The 27,574-nt window shown below is 56.1% G+C and overlaps 1 protein-coding gene across 1 annotated transcript; it reads right to left on the bottom strand.

Moving 5' to 3' along the window:
* Window positions 1-2,923: 2,923 nt before the first annotated feature.
* TOLLIP (toll interacting protein) lies at window positions 2,924-22,664 on the bottom strand. The gene is made up of 6 exons (XM_055314981.1): window positions 22,503-22,664; window positions 12,284-12,433; window positions 10,374-10,556; window positions 9,267-9,419; window positions 8,501-8,591; window positions 2,924-5,448 (listed from the first exon to the last, which is right to left on the bottom strand). The coding sequence occupies exons 1-6, from the start codon at window positions 22,533-22,535 to the stop codon at window positions 5,234-5,236; spliced, it is 825 nt and encodes a 274-aa protein (XP_055170956.1). The 5' UTR covers window positions 22,536-22,664; the 3' UTR covers window positions 2,924-5,233.
* Between the last annotated feature and the right edge of the window lie 4,910 nt (window positions 22,665-27,574).

The raw sequence follows: 27,574 nt of genomic DNA on the forward strand, positions 1-27,574 counted from the left end.
CCTCCCTTTGTCTGCGTGCTGACCAGGCACCTGCTGTGTTGGAACAGGAAAGAGGAGCAGCAGACCCCGCTCTCCAGAATTCCCAGAAAGGCAGCTTCTGCACAAGGATGTGAGATGATAGATGACACCATGTCATCTAGGGTCTAGGCCCTGGGGTGGGACTTGCCAGCAGCAGCCAGAGCTGGGTAGGGGAGAGGAGTCTGGAGGTTCTCGCAGGGACTGCTGGACATTCTGAGCACAGGAAAGATGTGACCCAGCCTGAGCAGGTGTGAGGACAGATGCAGGAGAACATGCAGAGGTGAGAGCAGGGCTCCCCAAGCTCCTGCCTCAGCACACTCATGCCCACTCCTGTCCCAAACACCCTCTCCTGGTCGTTCCTCCAGCTGTGCCTTCTCCCACTGGAACCCTGAGCCCTGACATTCAAATAGCTGTGAGGACAAGTTCTGGGGCTGCCAGGCCCTGGCTGGGCTCTTGGGAGTTCGGAGCCTGCCTGACATACCCTTGTGGTTGCTGAGGGCCCCGAAGGCTCAGCCTGTGCTCCCAGGGCAGCACAGGTGAGGAGGACATCTGTCCTGAGACCTCAGAGTTGCAGACACTGTGACAGAACCACCCCCGCCCCTACCCTCCTCCCACCCCACCCAGTGCACAGAGGCAACGGTGGCAGGAACCTGCAGGGACAGGCTTGAGGCACCGGGGTTCTCGGGGCAAGCTGCAGGGGCCGCGGGGAGGACACACGCTGGCAAGGAATAGCAACAGGGAGCATGGGGCTGGGGGCAGGCCAGCACCTGCCCCCTGTGCCCAGACCTGAGCTGCCGGCTGGAGAAGAGGCTGGGCTCCCTATGGATGGCCCTGAAACGGCGCACCAGCTACAAAGAGTGGTGACTCCAGCCCTTCCCGGAGGTGTCCCAGGAGCAGATGCACCACCAGGGCCCATTACAATTGAGGCTTTTGGGGGCACCTGGATGGCTCAGTGGGTTGAGTGTCCAACTCCTAATTTCGGCTCAGGTCACAATCTTAAGGTCCTGGGATGGAGGATGGAGCCCCATGTTGGGCTTCTCCCTCTGCCCCTCCCTTGCTCACACATGTGCATGCACGCTCACTCTCCCAAATAAATCCTTTTAAAGAAGTAAATAATAAAGTCGGGGGCTCTAGGGCCATGGACTTAACCGCTGTCATGTCCCCTGGAAGCCTAGAAGGCACGACGGAGGTGGACAGGCTTACTGCCAGCAGAACCCACCAGTGATCCCTTCACTGTTCACTAGTGTGGTGAGGTGGGGAGCCCCGAACCCTTGGCCAAATCGCCTATCCAAACTGGGTGCAGGGCTGCCTGTAAGGACACTGCATCTAGCCCACCTGCCCTGACCCCAGGCCACATAGCACACACTCTGTGCCAAGACCAAGGGCTGCTGGGCTCATGGTAATTAATAGGCAGCATGACTCACAAGGAGCGAGCCGGCGTCTCATGCCCTCCACCTTGTCCACCAGCCGTCCACATCCCCACTGTCCCCAGTGAATTCATAAACCCTACATCACACACTCGTGTTTCCCAGTTGGTACAGAAGTGTGCCTCACCTGTGGGGCTGTGACTCCTGGAACCCTGTCCAGTGTCCCCCCAATCCCATCCTTCACTCCGTGGAGCCTCGGCCTCCTGGGCACTGTCATCTGCCACCAATCTGTTTAGGCGCCAACTCCAGTGGCCATCTTCACTTCCAGTGGACGTCGGGTTCTGTGCCATCTCCATGTGGGTATTTTCAGCAACCTCTCATCCTCTGCTCGCACTGTTTTGTCCTGTTTTCAAATTTTAAGTGTCCTTGTGGTGCGCAATGGAGTCTGAGCCCGTGGCCCAAGGTCTAGTTCTGGGGATGCTCCCAGCTCGCGTGGACCATCTGCCCCAAGCACACACGAGGCCGCGTGCACTCCAGCCTCAAAGGTTGAGCCAACACCACGTTCCTCCAGAAAGAATGTGCTTTTGCTTCCACCATCCCATGATGGATTTCACCCCTCAGGGCTTCCTGGGCCACAGCGGGCTCCCGGCAATGTCCTGCCACCTTCTTCTGCTGTGGGTACTTTCCTTCCAGCTCACTCTCGCAGCGAGCTGGCTGCTGGCCCCTCGTCAGGAGCCAGACCCAAGGCTGTTAGAACCAAGTCGGCTTGTGCACAGACACCAGGACCTTAGCACCTCCAAACACGACTGGGCGCCTGCTGTGTGCACATTTGGGAAATGTATGTGAGTAGACAGATGGACTCCCACCCCATGCAGCCCCCACACCCATCTAGGGAACCCCTTCTCAGAGCTCAGCTCTGCTCACGGTGCTCAGCCTCCCCCACATTCTGGGCACTTTGTATGGAGCTTCAGAGCAGAGGTGCTCCCTGCTTCCTCACATCACACTGGGCGCAAGCACACGCACTTTCCTCCACTGCTTTGGGCAAAAGACATTTATGGTGACAATGAGTGACAGCAAGCACGTTGGAGGAAGCACTCTCTGCAGAACCACCTTGGGGACAGGGTGGGGGCAGCTACCTCCCTGCGGGCCGACTGCCCGCCCCTGCTGGCTCTGGGACACGACACTCCTCCCCACTCCCTTGGGCCCGTGTGTGTAGTGGGGGTCCAGTGTACAGTGGAGAGCCCTGCACCCTGGGGGATGGCTCCATCTGGTGCCTGCCCTCCCGACCCGCTCCCAGATACAAACAGCCCAACAAGTGCTGCCAACCTGCTGACAAAGAAGTCACATCCGCAACCCTAGGCCTTCTCCCCAACATTTTAGTCAAAAAAACAAAACTTCAAGCTTGGTACAAATATTTCAGGTTAATGTTCTCAATACAGCCATTATGTTTCACCTTCACTCACACAACAGTGCATGCGGTTTATTTGCTAGTGAACGTGTTCCAAGCTAAAGTAAAAACCACTCGGGAACAAAAATGGTGAAGTTTCATTGGAGAAGTTTAATCTTCTACTTTTATAGATATCATGTATTAAATTAGAAGGCTGAAAAGCAAAAATATACTTTACAATCAAAGATCAATCTGGACGCTGGACCCCGACCGAAGCATCAGAAACACAGAGCTCTGAGAATCATTCCCACCAGGGCACAGAGCTGCCACCAGAGGGTTGTCGGTAAGGGGAGGGGTACCTTCAGGGATGCCGGACATGGGAGGAATCCCCATCCCCGGCACACACTAAGGGCACAAGCCTATGCTCTGTCCTCGCTCTCAGTGGGGGAAGGGGGGGGCTGCATCTGGAGGAAACACCAGCAGCCAGCCCCCCAGGGTCCCAGGGTTAGCCACCTGGCCATGTACGGGGCCACGAGGCACAGGTACCCAAACACCAGCAGCCGCCCTGGTGCACGGCATCCATCGTGGCCACGCCGCAGCTATGTCATCAGCCCGTCCTGCGCCTGCCTCGGAGGACCTGCAGTGCGGCCCCCCTCCCCCAGAATGGCAGGCTGCCATAGGCCACGAACCCAGAAGCAGGACGCGAACAAGAAAGGAGGGCCTGATGCAACCAGGGAAGACCTTGCAGACTGTGGGCTGAGGTCACAGGCAGTGTTCACGAGGAAGGGGAGCCCAAGTGGCAGGTTCAGAGTCTGTCCTGCCCGCTGAGGCCCAATGCCTGTCCCAAGGAGCACGTCCCAAGGAGCACTTCCACGGCACAGCCAGATGTCCCAGCGATGGGACTGGGCCCCTGGACCTGGAGTCCTGTGGTGTCGTCCGTGAAGGTCGTCCCCAAAGGGCAGAGCTGCAGGCCCACCCAATGCTTTCACCCATTTGGGGAGAAATGTGCATCGTGGGCCCCAACTGTCTGAAATGGGAACCCATGCTCCACGAGAAAGCAGGGCTCACATGTCCAAGCAAGTGGTGGGAACCACTGACTGGCAGCAAGTCTTCACTGAGAACCCTGGCCTGGTGTGGTCACTGCAGCAGGCACATGTTCCTTCAGGCTCCTGATACGCATTTGCTGGCGGTGGCGGCAGTAGCGGCGGCAGCAGCAGCAACAGCGTCCTCTGACCAACAGGAAACCCCCGTGTGCAGTGGGGGGGGGGGGGAGGCGAAATGGGAGTCCAGCCCTCATGCTGACCCCTCGCAGAGTCACGCCGGTGGGGCCAATGGTGCCCATGGCGCTAAGACTCCCTCTCCAAAGGCAAGTGTGTGGTGCCCATGTGCGGGCTGGAAGCAGCACTTGACAAACCTCTTATGTTGCTGATTTTTACAAGGTGTCCCCCCACCTGTCCCAGTCCTGTGGCCATGGCCGCCACGCAGCCCACGGCGCAGCACACACACCTATCTCCTGGGAAAACTGAAACGTTCACCAGATCATTACTTCTTTCATCCACAGTGAATTCCCAGGACTGGTACGTTTAGTTAAATTAACATCAGTAGTAGCCAACGGTTCCTAAGTACCCTTTAATAAACAGATACAAAGCACTGGACCTACCAGCTCTTACACCCACTCTTTAGGTTCTGTTCCAAGAGCTGGTCAGAAAGAGGAGCAGCAAGCCCTCGAGTAACACCCCACAAAGTTGGCATGAGACACAGCAGGAAAAGGCATAATGGGGTCCCTGGGGCCTGGGATGGCCCTGCTCCAGAGCCCGCAGGGGGGGGGAGGTGGGCTGCCAGGCTCGGCCCACCCTGGATCTGGTGCATTCTGCAGCCATGCTGACACAGAGGTCAGCCCGCCTGGGATACCAATGAGCAGCCCAGGACTGCAAACAAGGAGCGTCAAAAGAAAAACATGAATTTAAGTTTGAGAGCTGTAAAAATAACCCCAAATTAGGTGTTAAATGCTCTACGTGCCTGAAAGAATAGATTACTCCGGTTAAGTAAAATAACTGCATGCCATTAATCAAACCTGGAGGATGCGCAACGCTTTCTAAAGCGCTGGCAGAGGCAGGCTGCTCATAGAAAGCGTTCTTGGGACAGCGTGCGGCGGAGAAGCACACGGCACTCGAACAAACATGTCTCCAAGCAGCAGGCAGGCAAGTGTGCGTACGCGGGACGTGGCCCATGTGCCCGCTCTTCTCCCAGCGAAGCCAGGAGGAGAGCCACTCACACCCACACCCGAGTGATGGTGGCGCTCCATGGTCAGGAAGCGACAACCCACATGCATCCCAAACGAGGGTGAGGACTGGGACTACAGACGTCCAAGAAAAGGCTACACGGGGCTCCTTCACGGGAATGGGGGGAGGGGGCCGGGCCAGCAAGTCGGGAGGGCCGAGGTGATGTGGCGGCCGGGGCTCTAGGACTCTTCACCCATCTGGAGCAGGGAGTTGATGGCTGCGTCCCTGTCCCCTCTCTGGGCTTCCAGCACGGAGCGGATCACCTCCCGGTCCATGTTGGGGAACATGTCCTGGATGGCTTTGAGATCCTCCTCACTGCAGCGGGGCTGGGTGCTCACGGCAGCTGGGGGCAGGGCCACGGGCACCACACCGGGGCTGCACACTGCAGGTACACCTGCAACCACAAGACGCGGTTTAGGGAACACATGATGGGACTGGCACCCACGCCAAGCTCGTCTTTGGAGCAAAGACGTGTGCCCCTGGCCCATAGCCTCCATGCACATCCCCATTTCCTACAGCATTCCTCCCCAGCAGGTGTACACCATGCACTCAGAGCTAGGACAGGCTGCTTGTGCTGTGGTCCCTTCAAAGTTCCGGATGATACCATATCAGATGTCAATTTTCACGGACCCAAGACCACAAAGCAATTCTGTAAGAGAACAGAATGGCTCAGGGGACAGAAGCTAGACATCAGGTGGCGACTATGGTACAGGCAGGGCACCAGGTGGATCCCTCTGATGCCAACAAGCACGTGAAGCCTGAGAGCGAGGCACACACCCAGGAGCACAATCCCTGGGTCAAGGTGGTGAGGTGCTGAGAGCCCAACTTTCCAGTCAACTATCTGCAGAATGGGTGGGAACATGGGGCAGGACAGCAGCATGAGGGCTTTCCCACACTGGGCGGCACTGTCAGCACCTGGTGGGCACTGCTGTCCTTCACACACTGGCTCCACGGCCCCCTCCCCTCCTGGGAACTGCTTCAGCGCACAGATCCCACAGTGCAAGAGAACTGGGGGGAGGCTCTCAACCCACCCCAGGGTTATCTCTACTGTGGGACCCCCACCTGTTAGGGGGGCAGCAGCTGCAGGCAGCACCCCTCCTGCGGAAGCAGGGTCCACAGACACATGCATACACCCCTCGCATTATACATGTGCACACAGGTGCCACACACGCATACATACCAATACTGTAGATCACACATGTACACAAATGTATACACACACCTCACATCACACGTGTGCATATGCATGCCACGCACATGCATGCCAATGTAGATCACACGTGCACACGTGCCACGCACACATGGATACCAATGACATAGACCTATGTGCACACACATACATGCACACACACCTTGACAAGATCAAGGAAATAAGTTATTCACAATAAAGAAGATTCTGAAGCAGCACAAACTTCACACAAACACAGGCAGCTGGCACAAGTTCCTGTCTGTAGGAAACACACAGGAGCCAGTGTGCAGCTTGGCCTCAAGAGATCCAGGCAAAAGCTCCTTCCTCTCCTTGGTCACTTCCTGAGAGTAGCTGACTATTCCAAAGCTTACAAACGTGCATCAAAAGAGAAGTTCAAAGTCTCCATTTATACAGAAGTCTGGCCTTTCCCAGAATAAACCTCTTAAGACAAACCTCAAAGACTCACAAAGAAAACTAAGGAACCAGAAAAACACATCTCGTCTCCCGAGAACATGGACTTTCCATTAACCAAACACGTCCTCATGCTGCTGACCCTGTAGCTCAAATGTGCCCCTTAGAAAGATGTGTGAGGCGCCAGCCTGGGCACGTGTGAGCGAGACCTTATCTGGAAGGTGGGTGAGAGCCACGTTGTCCTGAGCAAAGTCTTGATTAGACGGGCACCTCAGATGCTGGCACAGACACCCAGGAGGGGCCATGTGGTCATGGGGCGGAGGCAGCAGCAGGAAGGGTCTGGAAGGGCCCCGCCCACACCCTGAGTTTATTTATTTATTTTTTTAATAAATTAATTTTTATTGGTGTTCAATTTACCAACATACAGAATAACACCCAGTGCTCATCCCGTCAAGTCCACACCCTGAGTTTAGACTTTGGCCTCCAGAATGGAGAGCAGAGATTTCTGCTGTGTGAAGCAGAGGTGCCTCCATGGGCCTTTGTTCCGGCTGTCCCAGGACACTCACTACCTTTGGAGAGCCCCAAAGGCACCTGTTCCTCCTCAAACCTCTAACGTGGGAGTGAGACAATGTCACACAGAGCCTGAAACCGCTGCAGCGAAGGGGCAAGGAAGGACGAGATCCTCAGGCAGACGTCAGCACAGAGCAGAGACCCCTGAGGCCAGCCGCAGTCGCTCCAGCAGCACGAGCTGCTCTCCCCACTCGTGGTGCTCTCCTGGGGCACAAACGTCCCCTTGGCTTTCTGAAGAGTTTCTGCATCTCTACAGAGACTCCCTCTTCTCACTTGGTAAGATGTTCTCTAGAAACTCATCCTGGCTGTTCCACAGCTCTTTGATCACCAAGGCCACTTCCCATCAGCTGGTTCTGACCCGACCAGGACTTACATTTCCCCGCAGTTCTCCCCAAAAGTCTGGAACCGGTGTGAACACCTCAGAGGCAGATGCAGCCTCCCAGCTCTGCGCCCCTCCTTGCTGGGCTGTGTTTAGGCTCCGTCAGGGTGAAAGTAAGCCTGAGGCAACACCCCGGTCCCGCACCAGCCACAACTGCACAAAGACGAGACCTCTCTTCTCTGGATGGGCAGAAACCCCAGGGCGCCCCCTGCCACCCCAGCCCCGCACGCCAGTGTCCTGCCCCACTCCAGCCCCTTCGGTACGATGCGACCACAGCACCATGCTGTGACCCAGCTCCCTGTACGACACCGCCTCTGGCAGAGAGCGCGGTAACTCAGGGCTCCACTGCCTCCCTTCTCTCGGGGATCACAGTCCTGCAAGGCCTGCTTGCTGAGCCCGAACAAACTGCCGCTTCATCTGTTATGCCCAGTTTTATGGCTGTTTGCAGCAGAGAACAGTGGAATCCAGTTACCATCGCAGCCAGAGCAGAAGCTCTGGTGCCAATGGCTGGTGTTAATATTTGAAAATTCAAAAGCATGAAAGCAATCCAACTGGATTTTACTAGGTTGCCACAAAGTGTTACTTTACAAAGACGAATAAACACAACAACAGGAACATCAGGGCTCACAGCTCACTTCGCCCCATAGTGCAGGATCTTTCAAGACAGTAACTCATACACTAACGTGTTCAGAGATTACACTTCTACACCTCCATAAAAGTTCAACTTGCCAACAGTCTGGGGAAAAAAATTCCCACAGACACACAAAAAACTTAAGCCTCAGACCAGACCCCTTGCGTTTGGAAAGGTCCTCATGAGTCACATCCAGACCTGACCAAGCCTCCGCACGGCACTCCAAGCCCCTGAGGACAGTGCTGGGGATGGGGAGTGGTACACACCTGTGATGGGCACGTAGCCTACGCCTTGCTGGTACACGGTGGGCATCAGGACCACAGGCTGAGGCGGCATCATCACGGTGGCTGGCAGCGACTGGAATACACCAAATATAATCACGGGGTCATAGGAGTGCACAGCACACACCGAAACGGACATCCTGATACCGTCCTGGTGGAAGGCCCGGGTGAGTCACGGCCGCCTGACATAGGGTCAGACGGGAAAGTTCCCCAGGAAGCAAATGAGCACTTTCAGGACCTGAAAGCACTTTCCTGACAGCCTCTAACACACTATTCGCTCAGTTACTGCAGTTGGGGTTACGTGCTCCTGTGAAAGCATTTGCCGTATAATGAAACGTTTATGAGTAAAGTCACACGGATGCTGGGACTTGCTTTCCAACAGTCAGGCTGGGAACCTCCTTGAGGCAGAATTAAAACAGGGACACCACCACCACCTCGGTGACACAAAGGTCCCAGACCCCACCTGCCCCAAGAGCAGTGGGCCGCGGACATGGAGCTGCACAAGGCAGGGGACCTACGGGCCAGTGGCTGCTCCCTTATACTCTGTGTGGTCCTGAGACCTCTGACCACTACATGGAGGACCTGCTCTGGCCATGAGGAAGCCTGTACACCAAGGAATAGACCCCCACACCATGCTGCTCCTCCCACTAGATTGCCCGACGCCCACGGGCCAAGGTCCCAGTCCCTCAGGGACAAATGGCTGTGCTGAGCTGAGGCTGCCCTCTGCCTGCCCTCCGGCCCCAGCCCTCACCGTGTAGGACATGACCAGGTTGATCATGCCCTCCTTGTCATCACCCTGCCGGCCACTCAGGCTGTACCACTCGTCCTCCACCTTGCCCTGCTTCAGGGACTCGGGAATGGTGACGTGGGTCCAGGCAATGCGATCATCCATGGAGAAGGCCCGCTGAGGGAGACACAAGGGAATACACATGCTGCTACCACCCTGAGGTCCCTCTTCCTGCCCCCGCAGCCCCACCCCCAGCCCCTCCCTCCCCCTGGGCCACCTCCTCCAAAGGGTGATCCCCCCACCCCGAGTCTGGCCCCCAGCTGTGTGCAACCTTCAGCCCCCACTCTCTGCTGAGTATGGGTCACCAGCTGGGAAAGAGAGGACCCCATAGGACCCCCACCCTCATCCCTGTGAGGCCAGTAGGGCCTTAGTCAGCATCTGGACATGCACCGTCTGGCCTCTGCCCATCCTCTCAGGATCCCTTGCAAGTCCAAAAGCCAGTGGGTGTGGATGGAGGGAAGGAGGTGCCCTCCCTTCTGCCCCCCTGTGCTGAGCAAAGGGAGAGGAGTAGGAGGGAGGAACCTGCAAGGAAAGAGTGGGCAGAGGGTACCACATGAAGGGGGGAGGGGGTAGCTCCAGGCCTTGCTGCCCAATCCCCAGCCCTCCAACCTCTTATCCTGCTAGCCAAGACCCAGAGGCTCTCTGGCAGCCCCATAGGTGCCCAGAGGACCAGCCCAGGACTAGCCATGCTGCAGCTATCTGACCCTCCCAGGGACACTTGGGGGCTGGCAACTTGCACAAGAACCCCACTCTACCAAGCGTGGGGTCTGACCCACTGTAAGCCCATCTAGTCACAAGAGCCAGCCTCTGTGCCTTTGGTGTAGGGATCTGTTTGGGGCTTGGGGAAGGGGGTACAGTCAAGACTGTGTCCCCCACTCCAGTGAGGCTGTTTCTGAATGTAACTGCTAAAGACATCTGTATGGAATTGTGTACACTGCTGCTGAGAACACCATGTCACCTGCCACAAAGCAATAACACACCTACTCTGGGCACACCTGCAGTTCCCAGACAGCCTCAGTGGTGGAAGGCAGGGCACCCGCTGGGCCCGTGACGGGTGGGCGGCCCTCTCACCTCATCAAAGATCTCCAGGTAGAAGGAATCCACGCCTGGGGGCACTGTGCACTGGATGACTTTATTCCAGCGAGGATTCTTGGCACCATTGTGGGCAGTGGGGGTCTCATATACCGCATAGCCCAGACGCAGTCGGCAGTACGGGTCCATGCGGGTCATGCCATAATTCTTTGCCAGCTTGGCCTGAAATACAGCCGATGTTACTGAATGAGCCACTGCCACTGGAGTGAAAGACGCATGCTCACCCGAGCTGTCCATCCCCTTCAACACATCAACCCTGGCATTTCCAGGGAACAGGATGTGGCAACTGTGTTCCTTGGCGCCAGGTACCAAAGGTCACCATTCAAGTTGAGAGAGGCTCTGGCCCATGTAGGGCAGCTCCATCTCCAGCGTCCCCTTCAGAAGAGGCTGCAGAGGAGGGTGACAAGCAGGCTATCCCGAGCCAGAGCCAAGAGCCACCCAGAACACGGGGCTCGAGGGCTGGCCTGGACCAGCAGGGTCACGAGTTCAGGGCACTGGCCCAGCCACCACCTGGCTCTGCTTTCTGTTCTCTGTCTGCTGCTGCCTTGGCTTATGAATCCTGAGGAGCTTAACCTTCAGCCAGACAGGCTGAGTGTACAGAGAAAGCAAGCTTGGGACTGATGAACGAGAGGGAAGGCAGGTAGCCCAGGGTACTCATCAGCAGATGCACTGGAACGTGAAACCTAAAACCACAGAACCTGGTTATGATGTGTCACCACAGCTTAAGGGTGGAGTAGCAATAACAGCAGGCCTGAACATGTCCACTAGGAAGGGCGCAGGGGCAGGGGGAGAACGTGTGATGGAGTGCCACAACCACGACAGAGGGACCTCTCAAGCCTGAGTGACAAGAACACAGCCCAGCAAAATGCGGGCAAAGACTACAGGAGAAACTGATGCCTGCATGCCATCAGAGACCCAAAAGCAAAACCCCAATGAACCCAAATCAAACCAACCCTCCTGTGACCACAGGAAACACCCAAATCCCGCAGACAGGGAGCAGATGACACATTACTGGACATCCAGAAAGAAGCCTTATGGGCCATGGCGTGGGCACTCCCATGTGAGCAGAGTGGAGGCTAGCCTGGGTGGGGGGCAGGGAGGGGGGCCAGGGGCCTGACCGCAGGGTGCTCCATCAGCAGGAACCACCAGGGAAGTACATGTCAGGGGAGGCAGGCCAAGTAGCATGTTGGGGCCCCAACGGACTGGGGGAGAAAGGCTTATCAAAGGAAGTGGGAAGCCAGGGCCACACTGAGAGGCCCAGCAGGCAAAAGAGGGCTGTTTTGGGTCCCTGGTGCCACAAGGGCCTGGGAGGACCATGTGGAGGGTAAAGAGTGACCACTCCTGTGGGCACATGAGAGGGCAGAGTTTCAGAACATGTGAGTATCTGAGGTGACCCTATCACCCCTGAGAGTGTGGCCAGGTGTCTGGGATGCAGTCACCTTAAAATCCACAGTATTCGTGAGGCCTGACTGCAACTCCGTCTGCCTTCAGTGACTCCCCTTCGTGGTTTTCCAGAAAGTTGTGGTGACCAAAACCACTTTAGATCCTAACAGTGCCTCTGGCTTTCTTAGGGGTCTGTTCAGCAGCCAGGCCCTCCCCTCGTGGCCCCACCTCCCCCACAGCCAGGAGGGTCGGGCGGGGCATCCATACACAGGCTGGCACAGAGCACGTACCCATAAACATCCCTCACTGATTATTTTTGCTATTTCTGGTAGAAGCCTGGATATTCATCAGTATCTTTTACATGTATGTTTCAAAAAAAAAAAAAAGAGAGAGAGAGAGAAAAAAAAAACCCATTTATTCACACAGACAATGTGGCCCAGCAGCCACAGCCCAGAGAGCAACCAGCACTCAGGGCCACCCCTTCCCCGGGGAGGCCCAACACCCACCTGCACCACGGTGATGCTGAGGCGGCCCACTGTGCCCACCGCTCCTCCATACTGCAGCTGCTGGGCTGCCTGTGCGTCCAGCTGTACCTGCTGCTGCGCAGCCGTGGGTGTGATGCGGAGGAAGTCCTGCGGGAGCTCACCAACGTACACCTTTGGGGAGAACACAGGTGCATTAGTGGGGGGCTCAGTCACTGCATCTACGGTGGGAGAGGCCCACAGGGCCACGGTCTCCAGCCCAAGCACCATGAACCACAACACTGCCATCCAGCAAGGAGCCCTCTCACTCAATAGATGCAAAAAAGCAAAGCGGGCTTCTGCTCTGCCCACTGACAGCAGGTTCTCAAGCTCAGAACGGCTCCTTGTCAGTCTCTTGGGCTGCGCTCAGGTGTCACACGCCCTCTGCCTACATGTCCGCCATCTGCTTTTCCTGCTGCCACCAGGACAAACCAGGCCTGTGAGCTGCAAGGCACTTGTTCAAACCAGCAGCGAGATGAAATCAGAAGGTTGGGTCTCCAGGTACATGGAAGCTCCCCCCGCCCCACCATGCTGACACACTCGAAAACCTCCATCTGAAACAGCTCAAACTCAAAAACAACAGCCCAGAAGACAAAAAGGAAAGACGAGCAACAAGAAGCCCCAAAGACCTCCTCCTCCTGCCTCTTGCTGAACCCCTTGTCCACAAGGCTGCCTGGCTTCTCAAAGAAGGGGTGGAGACGCACTGGAGGGTGGACTGCACAGAGGCCCCCAGGGTTCCAAGAAGCCAGTCTTCCAGGAAAAGGCAGTGGCTAAGGGGAGTGGACTGCCACACGTGGCAGTGGCCCTGGACAAGGCTTCCCCCACACAGATGAGCAAAGAGGACAGCTGTGTCCCCAGGCCAGCAGAGCGCGGACCCGCAGTGTCTGATGCCCGGACAGCCTGCCCTCTGCTCTTTCCCAGGCAGGGTAGGTTTGGGGTGTGGAGAGCCACAGTGTAAGGACTGACGCAGCCCCACAGGAGGGAGCAGCAGAGCTATGGCGCAGGCCCAGTGCTGTCCACAGGGCTCCCGGGTCTCCTCCACTGCCCCAGAGTACATCACCACAGACTCTGGCCGAGAGCCTTGAAGGAATGTTATTTTCAGGACATACCAAAGGGAAAGGAAAACCCCCACGAGTCATAGTGAGTTGTGGCAAAGTGCATTTACTGACAGTGGCCAACAGAGACTGCTTCAGATATCCAGGTGCCAAATATCCTAAGGCCTCTATAGCTGTGGTTCTGGACCTCCAGATGACACAGATCTGGGAGGATTCCAAAAGGTTCCATACCCGCTGAGCTCACAAGCACCACTGGGAAAGCATTTCTCCACAAGCACCTTGTGCTGTTTCATTTCAAACATCCCTAGAAAGGTCTAGGTTCCTGTCTTCGTGTCCCCATCTCAGGTTGGAGATCGCCCAAGCCAGGCACCGAAACAGGCGGAGACCCACTCGGGTCTCCAGGCCCAGAGGCTGTCTGTCCCCAGCCACTCCCTCCTTGGCACCCATCAGCTTGGTGCTCCAGCTGCTTCCCTCCGCAAAGCAAGAGCACACTTCTTCCTCTCGGGCTGGGATGTATGGGAGTGACCTCCGCGCCTGGCGAGGAGAGCATCTTGCACCTTCTCCACGTCTGGAGTGGAGCAGCTCCGGTGGGCCCACAGGAGCCCTGAGAACTCATTACAGCCTGAGGGGAAAGCAGGGGCACCCAGGAGGTGCAGGGTTGCCAGGTGAGGAGCGTGCTGCCTCCCTGGGGGCCTCTCAGGCTGCACGCCCTCCCAGAGGGCTGAGATGATGTGGCTGGCCTAGGGGCTACCAGACCCACACCCATCACCAGCTGCTGTGGGCAAACGGGAACTGCACTTCCAGCCAGAGCTCTTCCCAGCGGACACGGGGCCAGATGCTGCCATGCCAACTGGCCACAGTCCTCCCAACCTCCGCCGGGGCCGCAGCAAGCTTGCCTGTTCCTGTGAATGTAATCTGGCAGACACAGACTCATGTTAACCAAATGCAGAAGATTAGTGCACACAGACCAAATTCTCATTTATTCTGAAAAATAACTACCCACCCCATACCACGTACTGCAGTTCTGAGGAGTGAGGAGTGCAGGAATGGGCTGTGCCCTTGATCCCTTGTCCTGGGATCAAGCCCTGCCATCAGGCCCCTCACTCAGTGCTGAGTCTGATTGGGATTCTCTCTCCCTCTGCACTTCCCCCTGCACTCACTTGTGCTCTCTCAAATAAATCTTAAAAAAAAAAAATTCAAACATCTAATGTTCAACAAGATTTTAACTGTAAACATGAAACGATTTTTACAACAGAAGTTAATTATGCGGGATCCCTGGGTGGCGCAGCGGTTTGGCGCCTGCCTTTGGCCCAGGGCGCATCCTGGAGACCCGGGATCAAATCCCACATCAGGCTCCCGGTGCATGGAGCCTGCTTCTCCCTCTGCCTATGTCTCTGCCTCTCTCTCTCTCTCTCTGTATGACTATCATAAATAATAAAAAAAATAAAAAAAAAGAAGTTAATTATGCTATGCAAACAAAACACAGAAGGGATAGAAGGTGAGTCCCCTGGCCAGCGCCAGCACTAACAGGCTAGGGGACACTAGGTTCCTGAAAAGGCGCAAGGAGGATAATATGCCCTGGGGTCTTCTTCTCACCTGAGGAACAAGCTACAAAATCCCTGACTGGCAGTCCTCAGATGGTCAAGGTCCCCCAAAACAGAGGAAGTCTGAGATGGTCCCAGAGTGCAGGTCACTAAGAATCCACTGCCACTCCATGCCATGTAGGGTTCGGGGTGGAACTCCAGGACAGAAGGGACACTGAGGCAAACACAGGGCAGCCAGATAAAACCTGGAGCGAGTAGTCACGTAGCAAAGCCAGGTCTCCAGTTATGACAAACGTCTGTTGGGGATGCACACAAGGTGCAAACACACCGGAACTCTCTGAACTGTTCATAACTGTTCCATAACTCTAAAGTTCAAAGTTTATTAGAAAAAAACTTCTTCTCCCTCTGCCTGTGTCTCTGCCTCTCTCTCTTTCTCTGTGACTATCATAAATAAATAAAAATAAAAAAAAAGGGGGGGATCCCTGGGCGGCGCAGCGGTTTGGCGCCTGCCTTTGGCCCAGGGCGCGATCCTGGAGACCCGGGATCGAATCCCACATCAGGCTCCCGGTGCATGGAGCCTGCTTCTCCCTCTGCCTGTGTCTCTGCCTCTGTCTCTTTCTCTCTCTGTGACTATCATAAATAAATAAAAATTAAAAAAAAAAAGAAAAAAACTTCAACTTAACTAAAAAAAAAAAAAGAAATAAGACGGAAACAGCATTTCAGTTCTGACGAAATACCACCCTCTTGGTGATGCAACCAGCACCCCGCTGCCCCAGGAGCTGCCAGACAGGTCTGTCCGCTGCTACAACCCCAGAGACTTGCAACTCGAAGGAGCTTGTCCAAGTGCACCAGTTCCCACACCTTAAGTCAGTGCTGCTGACAAAGCCAGTCCGCGTCAGATGTTACAGAGTCCAGGTGCCGACACAAACCCCACCACCTCAGAGACCGGCCAGGAAAGGATGTGGTGAACACTTGGCTTACAGACATAAAAGAGAAATCCAGAGCTAATCCTAAAATTTTTATGTTTGCCATATTATCACAGAGGAAAAGTCTGAATTGTAACATCAGCATACATGCTTTATCCTGGCCCAAAGACCAGAGAAGAATGGTTAATCTTGATTACAGATAAATCGTGAATATTCTAAACTGTTATCTGGCTCACACTTATAAGATGGACACACTGAGTCCAAAACTGGCTGTCAGCTGCACACTGGGCAGGGGGCCCTCTGGGCCTGTCACTGTCTGCACAAGGAGCATCGTCACACATTTCTCCTCACCGCTGCTCATGGAACTGTTACACCACAGACACTCTGGATAAGTTCATATCCTGTACACCGACCTGTGCTCTGCGTACAAATAGCACTCTTCAGCTAACACAGGGTTAGAACCAAGCTCCTAGGGGCGCCCGGGTGGTTCCAGGTCACAAACTCGGGGTCCTAGGATCCAGCCCCACATCAGGCTCCCTGCTCCTCCCTCCCTCCCCCGCCCCCGTACTGCTGTGTGCGTGCATACAGAACAGGGTGCAATGGTGCCATGAGGAGCAAGAGCCCCAGTACAAGCCGCCAGGCACTGTGAGGCCTTCTGTTCACTCTGCCTCGTCTGAGAACCCACCTCACCCTCTGGGGCTGGCATCACCAATGAGAACACAGGTGCTCGGGGCTCTGGAGCCCCCATCACGGTCCAGAGAGGCACCCCGACACAAATGCCTCCTTGGCCCCCAGCTCACCACTCGGCTCTCAGTCCACATCACTCACACTAGGACCACAGCTGAAAGGGACAGAGGAATGTTACCACAGAGAAACAAAGAAGCCAACAACTCACACAGGTCGAGGAGCCCCAGCCCTCGGAGCCCTGAACCTCCCTGGCATCACAGGGACCTATGCTGAAGGCCCTGCAAGGGCACACTTGCTGCTGGATTCCCCAGGGCCACAGCTCAGCACGTTCCACCATCTGGCCCAGGAGAAAGGAACTGTCCCCCAGGTAACTGCACGGAGCAGTGGCTCTGAGCCTCAGCTTGGCTATGGACAGAATGTTCGCTGTACCTCGGCCAAGACACTGGCTCTGCCACTCTGCGGGAGGGAGCCAGGCAGGTGAGGAGCCGGGCGTGCCATGCCTCACATGTGGTTGTGTCTGGCGCCTAACTACAGGGTGTGACAGCAAGTGAGCAAGTCAGGCCACAGAGGGGTGGTGTGTGGGCGGTGGGGAGGCTCTGGGAAGGAAGAGCAGGGCTTCCTAAGGGACCATCCTGACATTGTAGCTGGAACACCCTGCAGTGTGGGGCCACCTCCAAATGGGACAGGGTGGAATGCAGTGGAGGGGACCAAGGAAAGGAAGGTTCTGCTCTGTGACGTCTGGACCATCCCAAGTAGAGAGCAAGGAGCAGCAGAACACTTGGAGCTGGAGTTGAGAAGGAGGCCTGGGAGGGGGCAAGGAGTCAGGGTCGTGCTGGGGACCCAAACTCATGGTCCCCAAGGGAGAGTGCACACCCAGAAAAGAGGAGGAGGAGCCCGGAGAAGAAGTCTGAGTGGAGACTGTGGCCTGGGAGCAGGGATGGCCATTTCCAGAGGGCCCAGAACTCACCCAGGAGAGCTTCTGAAAACGGAGACCAGCTGCCACTGTGCCCCTATTCACAGTACCCTCCCCCACCCGCACATGGCTTCCTGCGGTCCCTAGAGCACAGGTGGCTTCCTGGTATCTGGCAGCTTTGCTGCCCCTCAGCTGATGCAGCTGCACTCCTGGGGGTCGCAGCCCCACACAACTAGCTCCCCAGCTCCCACCATCCTGTAGGCATTGAAGCAGAATGGTAGGGGACACGGAGAGCTGCAGGCAAAGATGTTTGAGGAAGAGCCGAGTTGTTTTTTGTTTTTTTTTAAGATTTTATTTATTTTATTCATGAGAATACACAGAGAGAAAAGAGAGAGGCAGAGACAGGCAGAGGGAGAAGCAGGCCCCATGCAGGAAGCCTGACATGGGACTCGATCCCAGGTCTCCAGGATCACGCCCTGGGCTGAAGGCGGCGCTAAACCACTGAGCTACCTGGGCTGCCCAAGAGCCGAGTTTTTTGAGAAATGAAAACTAACTCTTAGGGCCCCAAAGTTCATCTGTTTAGGTACTTGCTACAGGCCAGGCCAGGAACTTCACACATGTGGACTCGGTCCGTCCTTGTACAAATGCATGATAAAGGTTTATGCGCAAGGCCACCAAGGCACAGAGGCTCCGTAGCTGGCCCACTCGGAGCTGTCACTCAGGAACCACAATGGTGACCCAAAGAGGGACGACAAGGGTGTGGGGGATTGCGGTGGAGATGCAGAGCCAGGCAGGGACTGAAGTGTCCACCACTGACTTCGCCAGGACGATCTCCTGTGTGGGAGGGGACAACCGTCAAGCACAGTGCCACACTGGCAAAAAGAGCTTCCAGGATTTAGAGGGAAGACAGACACAAGGACGGACAGAGAGTGCTGGTCACAGGAAATGCCTAAGCACAAGGTGTGAGGGGTGGGGAAGGGGCACCTCAAGGTCACGTATCCCTCAGGAGGGGCATCAACACAGTGACCCACCTTACAACCTGCTGAGGCTGCACGGGCATGTCTCTACCAAAACCACCAAGACGATGGAAATCTGGGTCTTTGCCATGCCAGGACAGAACGAAAAGCTGAATTTGAGAAACTATTTAACCGCCCCAAACACAGGGAGACACAAGGAGAGCCACAGAAACCGAGAGAGGCAAAGAGAAGCACAGAAGACACCGTCTGAAGGAACCATGTGTGTCCATGAGACTACACAGAATCATGTAACGTTTTCCGGCGAAAAGACAGAGACACTTCTTAGATCTGACTTAGCGATAAACCAATAGTAAACATCAAAGTGCAAAATGTCACGTCAAAGAATGAAAAAACAAACACATGGCCAGTACTCCCACACCAGCAGGGGATAGCCAGTGAGGCTACCACGCCCCAGAAGGACCTGACTACCGAAGTGCACAGCAGTCCTGACACTGGTTGCACCCCTACTCAGCTCAGAGGGGCGGGAAGGGAGGCCCGGGCTCTCCACCAGCTGGGAGGACCCATACCAGCAGGTAGGGCCTTGTGGGGCGAGTAGATGTGCCATGGCGAGCAGTATGTGTGCAGAAACCCAGGGGCTCACGACCATGCTCGAAAACAGAAACACTGCCATGCTCAAGCCTAAAGAGAAAGCCAAGTCTTTCCTCTGAGTACTGGAAATTCACAGGGAAGAGCGGAGCATTTACGTGACCTCTTGCACAACTCACTTCAGGACAAGCAGATGGTGGACTATCTGCAAAGCCATCTTTGCCAACAGTCCCAGTTAACAAACATAGAACAACAATAAAATACAAGTATCACCCTTTGCAATCCCTAGAGTCACTGATCCAGGAGTGATTATCAATACCAGGGCATTGCCATTTATGTTTACTATCAATTTGAATATTTACAGATCTTTTTATATCCATATGTAAGAGCACTGTCAACACGTCACTTATCAAAAACAATCATCATCAATAAGGCTAACAAGGACCTGAACAGTCTCAGGTCACCCAAGCATCACCCAGCAGACCAGCTCAGGTCAAGGAAAAGGCATCATCACAAGGAGGGCCTTACGCTTGGCCTGCACCCGCTAACCCATCAGCATCACCAGGAGGAGGAGGAGTGCTTGTGATCAGCCTGAACTCCCTGGAGCCCACCCGCATCTGTGGGGGAGGCTGGAAAGACCCCCACTGCCTCTGATTGAACTTTCACCGCTGTCCCCATGAGCTGATTGGGCACTGCCGTGGTTTAAAGCAGCATGTTCACAAAGTCCCCAAGCTTGAACAAGGCAGGCAGGGGCCTCCACACAGTTACTTCTCCTGTGGCCCAGCAGTTGCTTCTGAACAGTCTGTGAAGTGGACAGAACCCTGGACAGAAAAGGATGTCCTCTCAAGAATACCAGCAACATTAGAAGGGGACAGACAGCACAGGCCTGGCATGAGTCTCAGTGGTGATTTGGGGAAGAACAACCATCTCAGCCCCACCAAGGGGAGAGGACAGCACTGCCCTGTCCTCAACCCTCCCCACCCAGCCCCTCAGGCCTCTGTGGGCAAGGGCACAGGAAACACCCCGTCTCCCCTACCATGCAGACTCCCCTCCCTCCTTCACATCCCCAAGGATGCTGCTTGTCACTCCTCGGTGGTGAGCGGGAGGCAGTGGTCAGACTTCAGAGTACGCCCCATGTGAGTCCAGGCTCCGGGCTCCCTGGAAACCCAGTGGAGGCCTGCATGGTGTGCGCAGGGATGGGGCCCACTGGCACAGTGCCAATACCCAGGAGAGCCCCACCCAATGTTCCTCCACCACCCGCAGGGATGGAGCATACGGTCAATGTGGGGCACCTTCGGCTCGACAAGGTCCACCAGACTCGATCAACTATGATCGAGTCCTTACAAGGATCGCTTAGTTCTGAGAGCAGCAGTGGACACTGAAGAGACCTTGTGCCAGGCAAAAAGCTTTCTAAAAACATTGTCACTGTAGTGACTAGATAAAACTCAAGCACCCAGTCCATCTGCTGCCTGCAGGCCATTCATCTGGAAAAGTGCCCTGGCCATACCTGCCACTCGCACTGGCACAGGCATGACATGCATGACCCTCCCTGGCCTTCCAGCAGCCCGCCTGCCCTCTCTCCTTCCAGGCCCGCCTGCGCTCCAGCCCCAGTCCTATGACACCCACTCCTTCAAGTGTCTCTCCCCAGAAGAACCTTACCCATTTCAACCACGGCCCCCGACAGGCCATCTTCACATCTAACTCTTGAGGTAAGACCCACAGCTCCGGGCGCCTCAGTAGGCTGAGCATCTGACTCTTGGTTTTAGCTCACGTCACGATCCCGGGGTCATGGGATCGAGCTCCACATCGGACTCTGAGCTCAGGGCAGAGTCTGCTTGTCCCTCTCCTCCTGTTCCTCCCCTGCTTACACACTCTTCTCCTCTTCTCTCACACACTTTTTCTCTCAAATAAATCTTTAAAAAAAAAAAAAAAAAAACAACCCACAGCTCTGAGCATGCAGCTCACCTGCGCGGTCATGCTGGTGGGCTGTTGCCCGGGCTGCACTGGGAGATCCTGATAGCAGGCACCACACTTGCCTGTTCATTGTATGGTGCTGCCCCAAATACTGAGATCATAACACTAGCCAAGAGGTCACATGACCTCACTGGCACTCAAGACCCCAGACACTGATGCCCCCTTCCCAGAGCCACCCCGCAGTTCTGGACCAGACCTAACGTCACTGTCACTGTCACTGCACATTTACAGGTCACAGAGGGCACCCCTGAGCCACTCCTGCCATATGGGTGCTGCACACCACCATGTGCACATAAAGCCATACCACACTCAGGAAGTCAGACCAGCAGCACTCCCCTCACTCCCGAGTGTCAGGAGCTTCAGCTTTATGCTGTCACAGAGCTGAGTGCTGCCCCAGTAACAGGACCAGCTGAGCTCTACGGAGGCTCCCTTCACCCAGATACCGAGCCCAGCTTTGTGCGTGTTTACACTCAGGCCCATGCCACCAGTGAGATTCTGCATGAGGGCACTGAGCTCCCAGGAGGCCAGGGAGGGGGCTGTCCTGCCAGATTATGAAGCCCACTGCTCCTGGGCGGGGGTGGGGAGGACGAATAAAGGAGCTGCTAATCTGGTTCCCTTGCTTCTGGGATCAGCCAGTTGCATAAACATGAGAAATTGCTGGCAGTGGACCTGCTGTAATTCTCTGTGAAGATGGGAGAGCTGGAAGCCACGAGGATGAGTCCAGAACTCTCCCCGACGGCCTCCGGGATGTTTCCACACTGACAGGACTTCCGACAGGAAGTGTGTGTCAGGTCCCATTCAAAGGCCTCAGAAAGGGCACCTGTGCCCATAGGGGAATGCAGACAAAACCTGGGTCTTCCTTTCAAACTCAGGAAAAGCGTTCTGGAAAAGATCCTCCCTGAGCGCGCACAAACAAGGCTCACCAACGTCCAGCTCTACGGGCGAGAGGCCCTGGTAACGGGGAGCTCACGGTCGGCGGCCGACTGAGAGAAGGCACATGAAAGCATCGCATCCGAGGAACCTTTCTTCCCTGCTCAAAAGGACCAGACTGTTCCCCTGCTGCGCATCAGGAGCTGCGGTGACACCCTGCCCCTGACGCTCGCTGGCTGCCGAGGCCGCCGAGGCCGCCGGGAGGCCCCCGACCCCGAGGCCATCCTCAGCCAGTCTACACCCCTCCCGCATCCGCACAGCTCGGTGAGAACCGGGAAGGACTCGCCCAGGTCCTCGGCCCCCGCCCACTCGCTTGCAGATGAAAACCTGACGGGGCGGCCAGTGGCCGCTAACTGGGGACACAGCAGGGCTTGTGAGCCTTACTCAGCCTGGAGGAAGCACAGGGACCATCTGGGGTTCAGGGCTCTCCTCGTACAGGAAAAGCTGGGCGGGGCTTCTCCATGTGAGGACTGTCCGGGGCTCCCACCCGGGGCACCGGGACCCTCCTCCGTCCGGCCCGGGCCCGCCGCCACCTCTCCCGGAGCCCGTCGTTGGGCCTCCCCGAAGGCTCCGGAGCCCACGCCCGCCGCCCACCACCTGCCCGCAGCCTCACCGGCCCGCGCTGCGTGCTGACGGTGGTCGCCATGGTGCTTCGCGGGCCCCGCCTCGCCCACCAGGAGCGGACGTGCCCGGGACCTCGGCGCCGGAGCCTGCGACGCCGACTGCTGTCCCCGCGAGGCCGCCGCCGCCGCCGCCGCCGCCTCGGTCAGCTGACGGCTGGCCCCGCCCCCGCGCCGCTCACTGCGCAGACGCCACGCCCGCCACGCCCCCTCCCGGCGCCGCACGCACGCGCGCTCCCGGCGGACGCCTGCGCAGTCACTCCTTCCGGGCCGCCGCCCCGCGAAACGGCTCCCGAGCTGGCCGTGTGCGCATGCTCGCCGGCCGGCCCGCGCCGATCACGTGGCCGGAGGAGTTTCCGGCCCCTCCGCCTCTCGGGGCGTGGCGCCGCGGCCGCAGAGCAGAGGGGGGTGGGGGCCTGGGGCGGGCGACCCGAGGGCTCCCGGTCCCGGAGGGCAGGCGACGGCTCACCCTGCGGCTGCCCCGGACCCTCGCAGCGCGGGAGCTTTTGCACGCGGATGTGTGGGCGCGGGGGTCGGGCAGACGGAGCGGCGGCAGTACCCGCTGTGGCGCGAGGGCCGGCCCACGGGCCGTGACGCCCGCGCGGGCACCCGCGATCCCGAGGCGGGGCGCGGCCCCCCTGCGGCCCTGCAGTGGCGTGCGAGTGGGCAGCACGAACACCCGGGGCCAGGACGGGCGTTCCTGCTCTGGCGCCGCCCCCCTCGGGGCGTCCACCTGCCGCCCCCCCACTGCCCCCCTCGCCACGCCCCCCCCACCCCGGCCGTCCACCTGCCATCCCCCACTGCCCTCTCGCTCTGCCCCGGTACTCCTCCTTACCTCCAGCCTGTCCACCTGCCATCCTCCACTGCCCCCCTGCTCTGCTACAGTGCATCCCCCCCCCACCATCCACCTGCCGCCCCCCACTGCCCCCCTCGCCACGCCCCCCCCACCCCGGCCGTCCACCTGCCATCCCCCACTGCCCTCTCGCTCTGCCCCGGTACTCCTCCTTACCTCCAGCCTGTCCACCTGCCATCCTCCACTGCCCCCCTGCTCTGCTACAGTGCATCCCCCCCCACCATCCACCTGCCGCCCCCCCACTGCCCCCCTCGCCACGCCCCCCCACCCCCGGCCGTCCACCTGCCATCCCCCACTGCCCTCTCGCTCTGCCCCGGTACTCCTCCTTACCTCCAGCCTGTCCACCTGCCATCCTCCACTGCCCCCCTGCTCTGCTACAGTGCATCCCCCCCCCACCATCCACCTGCCGCCCCCCCACTGCCCCCCTCGCCACGCCCCCCCACCCCCGGCCGTCCACCTGCCATCCCCCACTGCCCTCTCGCTCTGCCCCGGTACTCCTCCTTACCTCCAGCCTGTCCACCTGCCATCCTCCACTGCCCCCCTGCTCTGCTACAGTGCATCCCCCCCCACCATCCACCTGCCGCGTCCCCCACTGTCCCCTTGCTCTGCTACAGTGCACCTCACCCCCCCCCCCGCCCCATCCACCTGCTGCCCATCCCCCTGCCCCCGCCAACGTGGACCCCGGCGCAGGGTATGCTGCTGGGCTACGTAGCTGCAGCTCTAGGCTCCCCTGGCCTTCTTCAGACATCTCAGAATTGCCTGTGCCCCTTGACAGCATCCAATCCAGAGCGGAACCCCGCTTACTTAAACAGTCGGCATAACCACCTACAGAAACGCAGTCCTCCCTGGTGTGTGTTCTCTTTACCTGCAACCAGTTATAATCCCCACTGACTGAATTGCAGTTGGAGTGGGGGGCTCCCCACCCAAGACCTGAGTCCTTTCCCTCTGTGCACACTCCCCAGGGCTCACAAGGGGCCGGCCACTTGCCTGCTCATCTGTTTGCCCTCCATTGCACTACGGCCAGTGGCACCTCTGGTGAGAACCTGAGGAATTGGGATGCCCTGGCTCAGATCCCCCAGGCAAGGAGTTTATCCACATGCTCGCCAAATAGATGAGCAACTCAATCCTAGAATCTCATTTTGAGGGTCTTTTTTCTGGGGCCACTTCTGGTGGCAATTACTGTATCAGCCAGCGTCCCAGCAAGAAACAGATGGCATGCTTGCAAAGATAATTGGAGGAATTTTAATAAATGAACTAATTACAAGGAGGGACAGTTGAGTGAAGGACCAAGGCATTGTGAGGGAGGCAGCCGTAAACTGGGCAAGAGGCTCCCTCAGCAGAAGGTGTAGCCTATCCAGAGGAATGAAGTTCCACTGAACTGTAGGTCTAGGGGAGGGGTCTGGGGAAATAAACTATCCAACCTCCCCCTCCCCACACACGCATGCACACACAATCATCTCCAGGTGTCTCCCATTAGCTCAGCCAGGTGACCAGTTTGTAGAGGTCTCTATCCCAGAGCACAGAAATGGTCAGAAAGGTGGAAGGTGAATCTGGAGAGCACTAGCCAGAGGGTACAGTTTTGTAAAAATAGAAAAGACATAGAAATAAAACTTTTTAAAAATTATCCAGGAAAAATGATAAAACTTTATTGGAGGACATTAATGAGTACCTGAATACATTGAGAACTGTAGACCATATTCATGGATAGGAATACTCAGTATCAGAAATATGTCAATTCTCCCCCAGATTTCCCTACCACGGAAATTCTCATTAAAATCTCAAAGGGGTTTTTAAAAAGAAATTTAACAAGCTAATTCTAAAAGGTGTATGGAAGAACAAAGGCTGAGTAATAGAACATTCTAGAAGAAGGAAGAGAAGGAGGCATGGATGGAACTAGGAGATGTCAAAATATTATAAAACTAGCAATCGAGCTTCTGGTGTTGATGTGGGTATAGATTCACCAATGAAACAGAGTATGGAAATGATTTAGAAGCATGCCGGCCTGGCTGAGCAGTTGGGAAAGGAAAATTTTTGCAATAAGTGTGCTAAAACAATTTCCCATACTAGGGGAAGAATTAAAATTGGACGCCCATCTTATTCTACACAAAAGAGCAGTTTCTGGCTGAAATTGATCCAATAGATACTTGATGGATCCTACATCTTTGTTATGTTTGGAAAGGATAAAATGAGGATGGGCTGTCACCTTGCCCTCACCCATCTGGAAAGATGTGAATAGTCAAGGGGTGGCTGTTATAATGTGAGGGGAGCGACTTAGTGAGCCTGGCATGCGAGCAAGATGTTCAGCAGGCCAAACAGCCCGAATCAGGGCACAGACCACATGTTCCTGAGAAGGGCAGAGGGAGCTGGCAGGTGGGAAAAAGGAGAATGAGGAGGGCCAGAGAGGGGGTTTTCAAGGCCAGCATGGGTCGTTAGGTGGATTAATGAACCACCATCCCAGGGCTTTTATGAGAGGAGCTGGGGGCCCCAGAGCAGGGCAGAGAACACGAGTTTGGCAGAATGAAAGGCCAACTATATTTCGGTGGTGAGCACAGGCTGTAAAGGGAACTGTAACATAAACGGCGACTCCCCAGACTGATGGCTCACAGTGTCTCAGAGACTCATTGCTGACACGCGCAGCCTCGGCCCCGTGTGTCTCCTGAGTGGTGTCACTGCCCATGGAATCATTGCTTCTGGTCTACTTCCACGTTGTCACAGGAGCCCCACCCTCCCTGGCTTGTGTGTGCCCAGGTTTTAATGGCACACATGGGTATCAGTGTTTGTGGGGCACCCTAATGTGCTCAGGAGCTCCAGAAGGACTTTCTGGACCTTTTGGGTGGATTCTTGAGAAATAATGTTGAAATACCATTTTGAGTGCTTACTCTGGGCCAGGTATTGTTCTGCATGCTCTATGTGTATCATCTCATTTAACTTACACAACAGTCCTGTGGAGGGCAGGCTTATCTGTGGTATAGATGGGGTAACCAGTGAAGGATGCACACGTCTACAATGTCTAGTCCCAACAAGTAACTAGCACCTTCAATATACAAATGCCTCCCGGAAGTCACGAAATCCCATAAAATGAGAAAGGAGACCAGACATAAAGGAACAGGTGTTGTGAACCAGCAATTCAAAGGTTTGGTAGTTGTACAGAGGGACACTGAAGCTCACTAATAGTAAGAGAATGAATATGACCATGAGACACCATTTATCATCCATCAGAATAATAAAAATTAGGGAGGAAGGGCCTCAGGTCTAGGCAAGGATTGTCATGGGGAGCTCTTGTGTTGCTGGTAGGAATACAGGCTGCTGGAGGCTCTCTGAAAAAGCAATGCGGTCGCGTTCAGTAAACTATGCCGGTGAGCGGTCCCTGAGGAGACATTCTGGAAACATCCCCACTGATCCACAAGGGAATGCATTCAGGCTGTTTGCTGCATGGTTGTTTGTGTAGCAGAACTGGACAGCCCCATCCTTCACCTTTAGAGGAATGAATAAACCAAATATGATGGATATACACTGAAGAATGCTGTGCTGGGAGAAACAATAAAGTGGATGTCTGTAGAACAATGCATATGCATTTTTTAAATCCACAAATATTTTAGGCGGTAGTTTTCGGGACCCTATCAGCAGGCAGCCAATGCAGCGTTCCCATGAGGCAGGAAACTATGAGCCCGAGAACTGCCCCCATTCACTGCCTGCAGAGGGTCTCAGGGCTGCTGGACAGGGAGGGGTGACCAATGTGAGGACCAATGGTCTGATCCAGGAGACTTGGCACAGGCAGGGTGGGGTGCAGGAAGCGGGAGCCACGCAGAAAAAGAGCACTGGTGTCTGCAGAGCCTCCCGGAGGTCTTCAGCTGAGGACAGATCAGCAAACACATGGTATAAAACCCCAAGGCGGGGGAAAGAACCACCTGTAAATATCACAGAGCAATACCACTACCCCACCCAGGGGCTGGACTAGTTCCTATTCCCACTAGTGAGAGCAAAAATCCACATGACCAACAGGACACTGAGTAGACCACTCAGCAGTGCCGGCCTTAATATCACCAGGAATTAAGTTGGCTGCCTTAAAATGACAAAGGGAGAAACATATCAGGGGGACATAAAAATCCTACTACAAGTCTCCACATCCAGTTATACAGCTTCAGAATACTTGGGGCAAAATGTGATGGACCACAAGGAAGGGTAGGCACGTGCACAGCCACAGCTAGGAGT

This window comes from Nyctereutes procyonoides, unplaced genomic scaffold (assembly GCF_905146905.1).
Source record: "Nyctereutes procyonoides isolate TBG_1078 unplaced genomic scaffold, NYPRO_anot_genome, whole genome shotgun sequence".
In the NCBI taxonomy this organism is placed as follows: domain Eukaryota; kingdom Metazoa; phylum Chordata; class Mammalia; order Carnivora; family Canidae; genus Nyctereutes; species Nyctereutes procyonoides.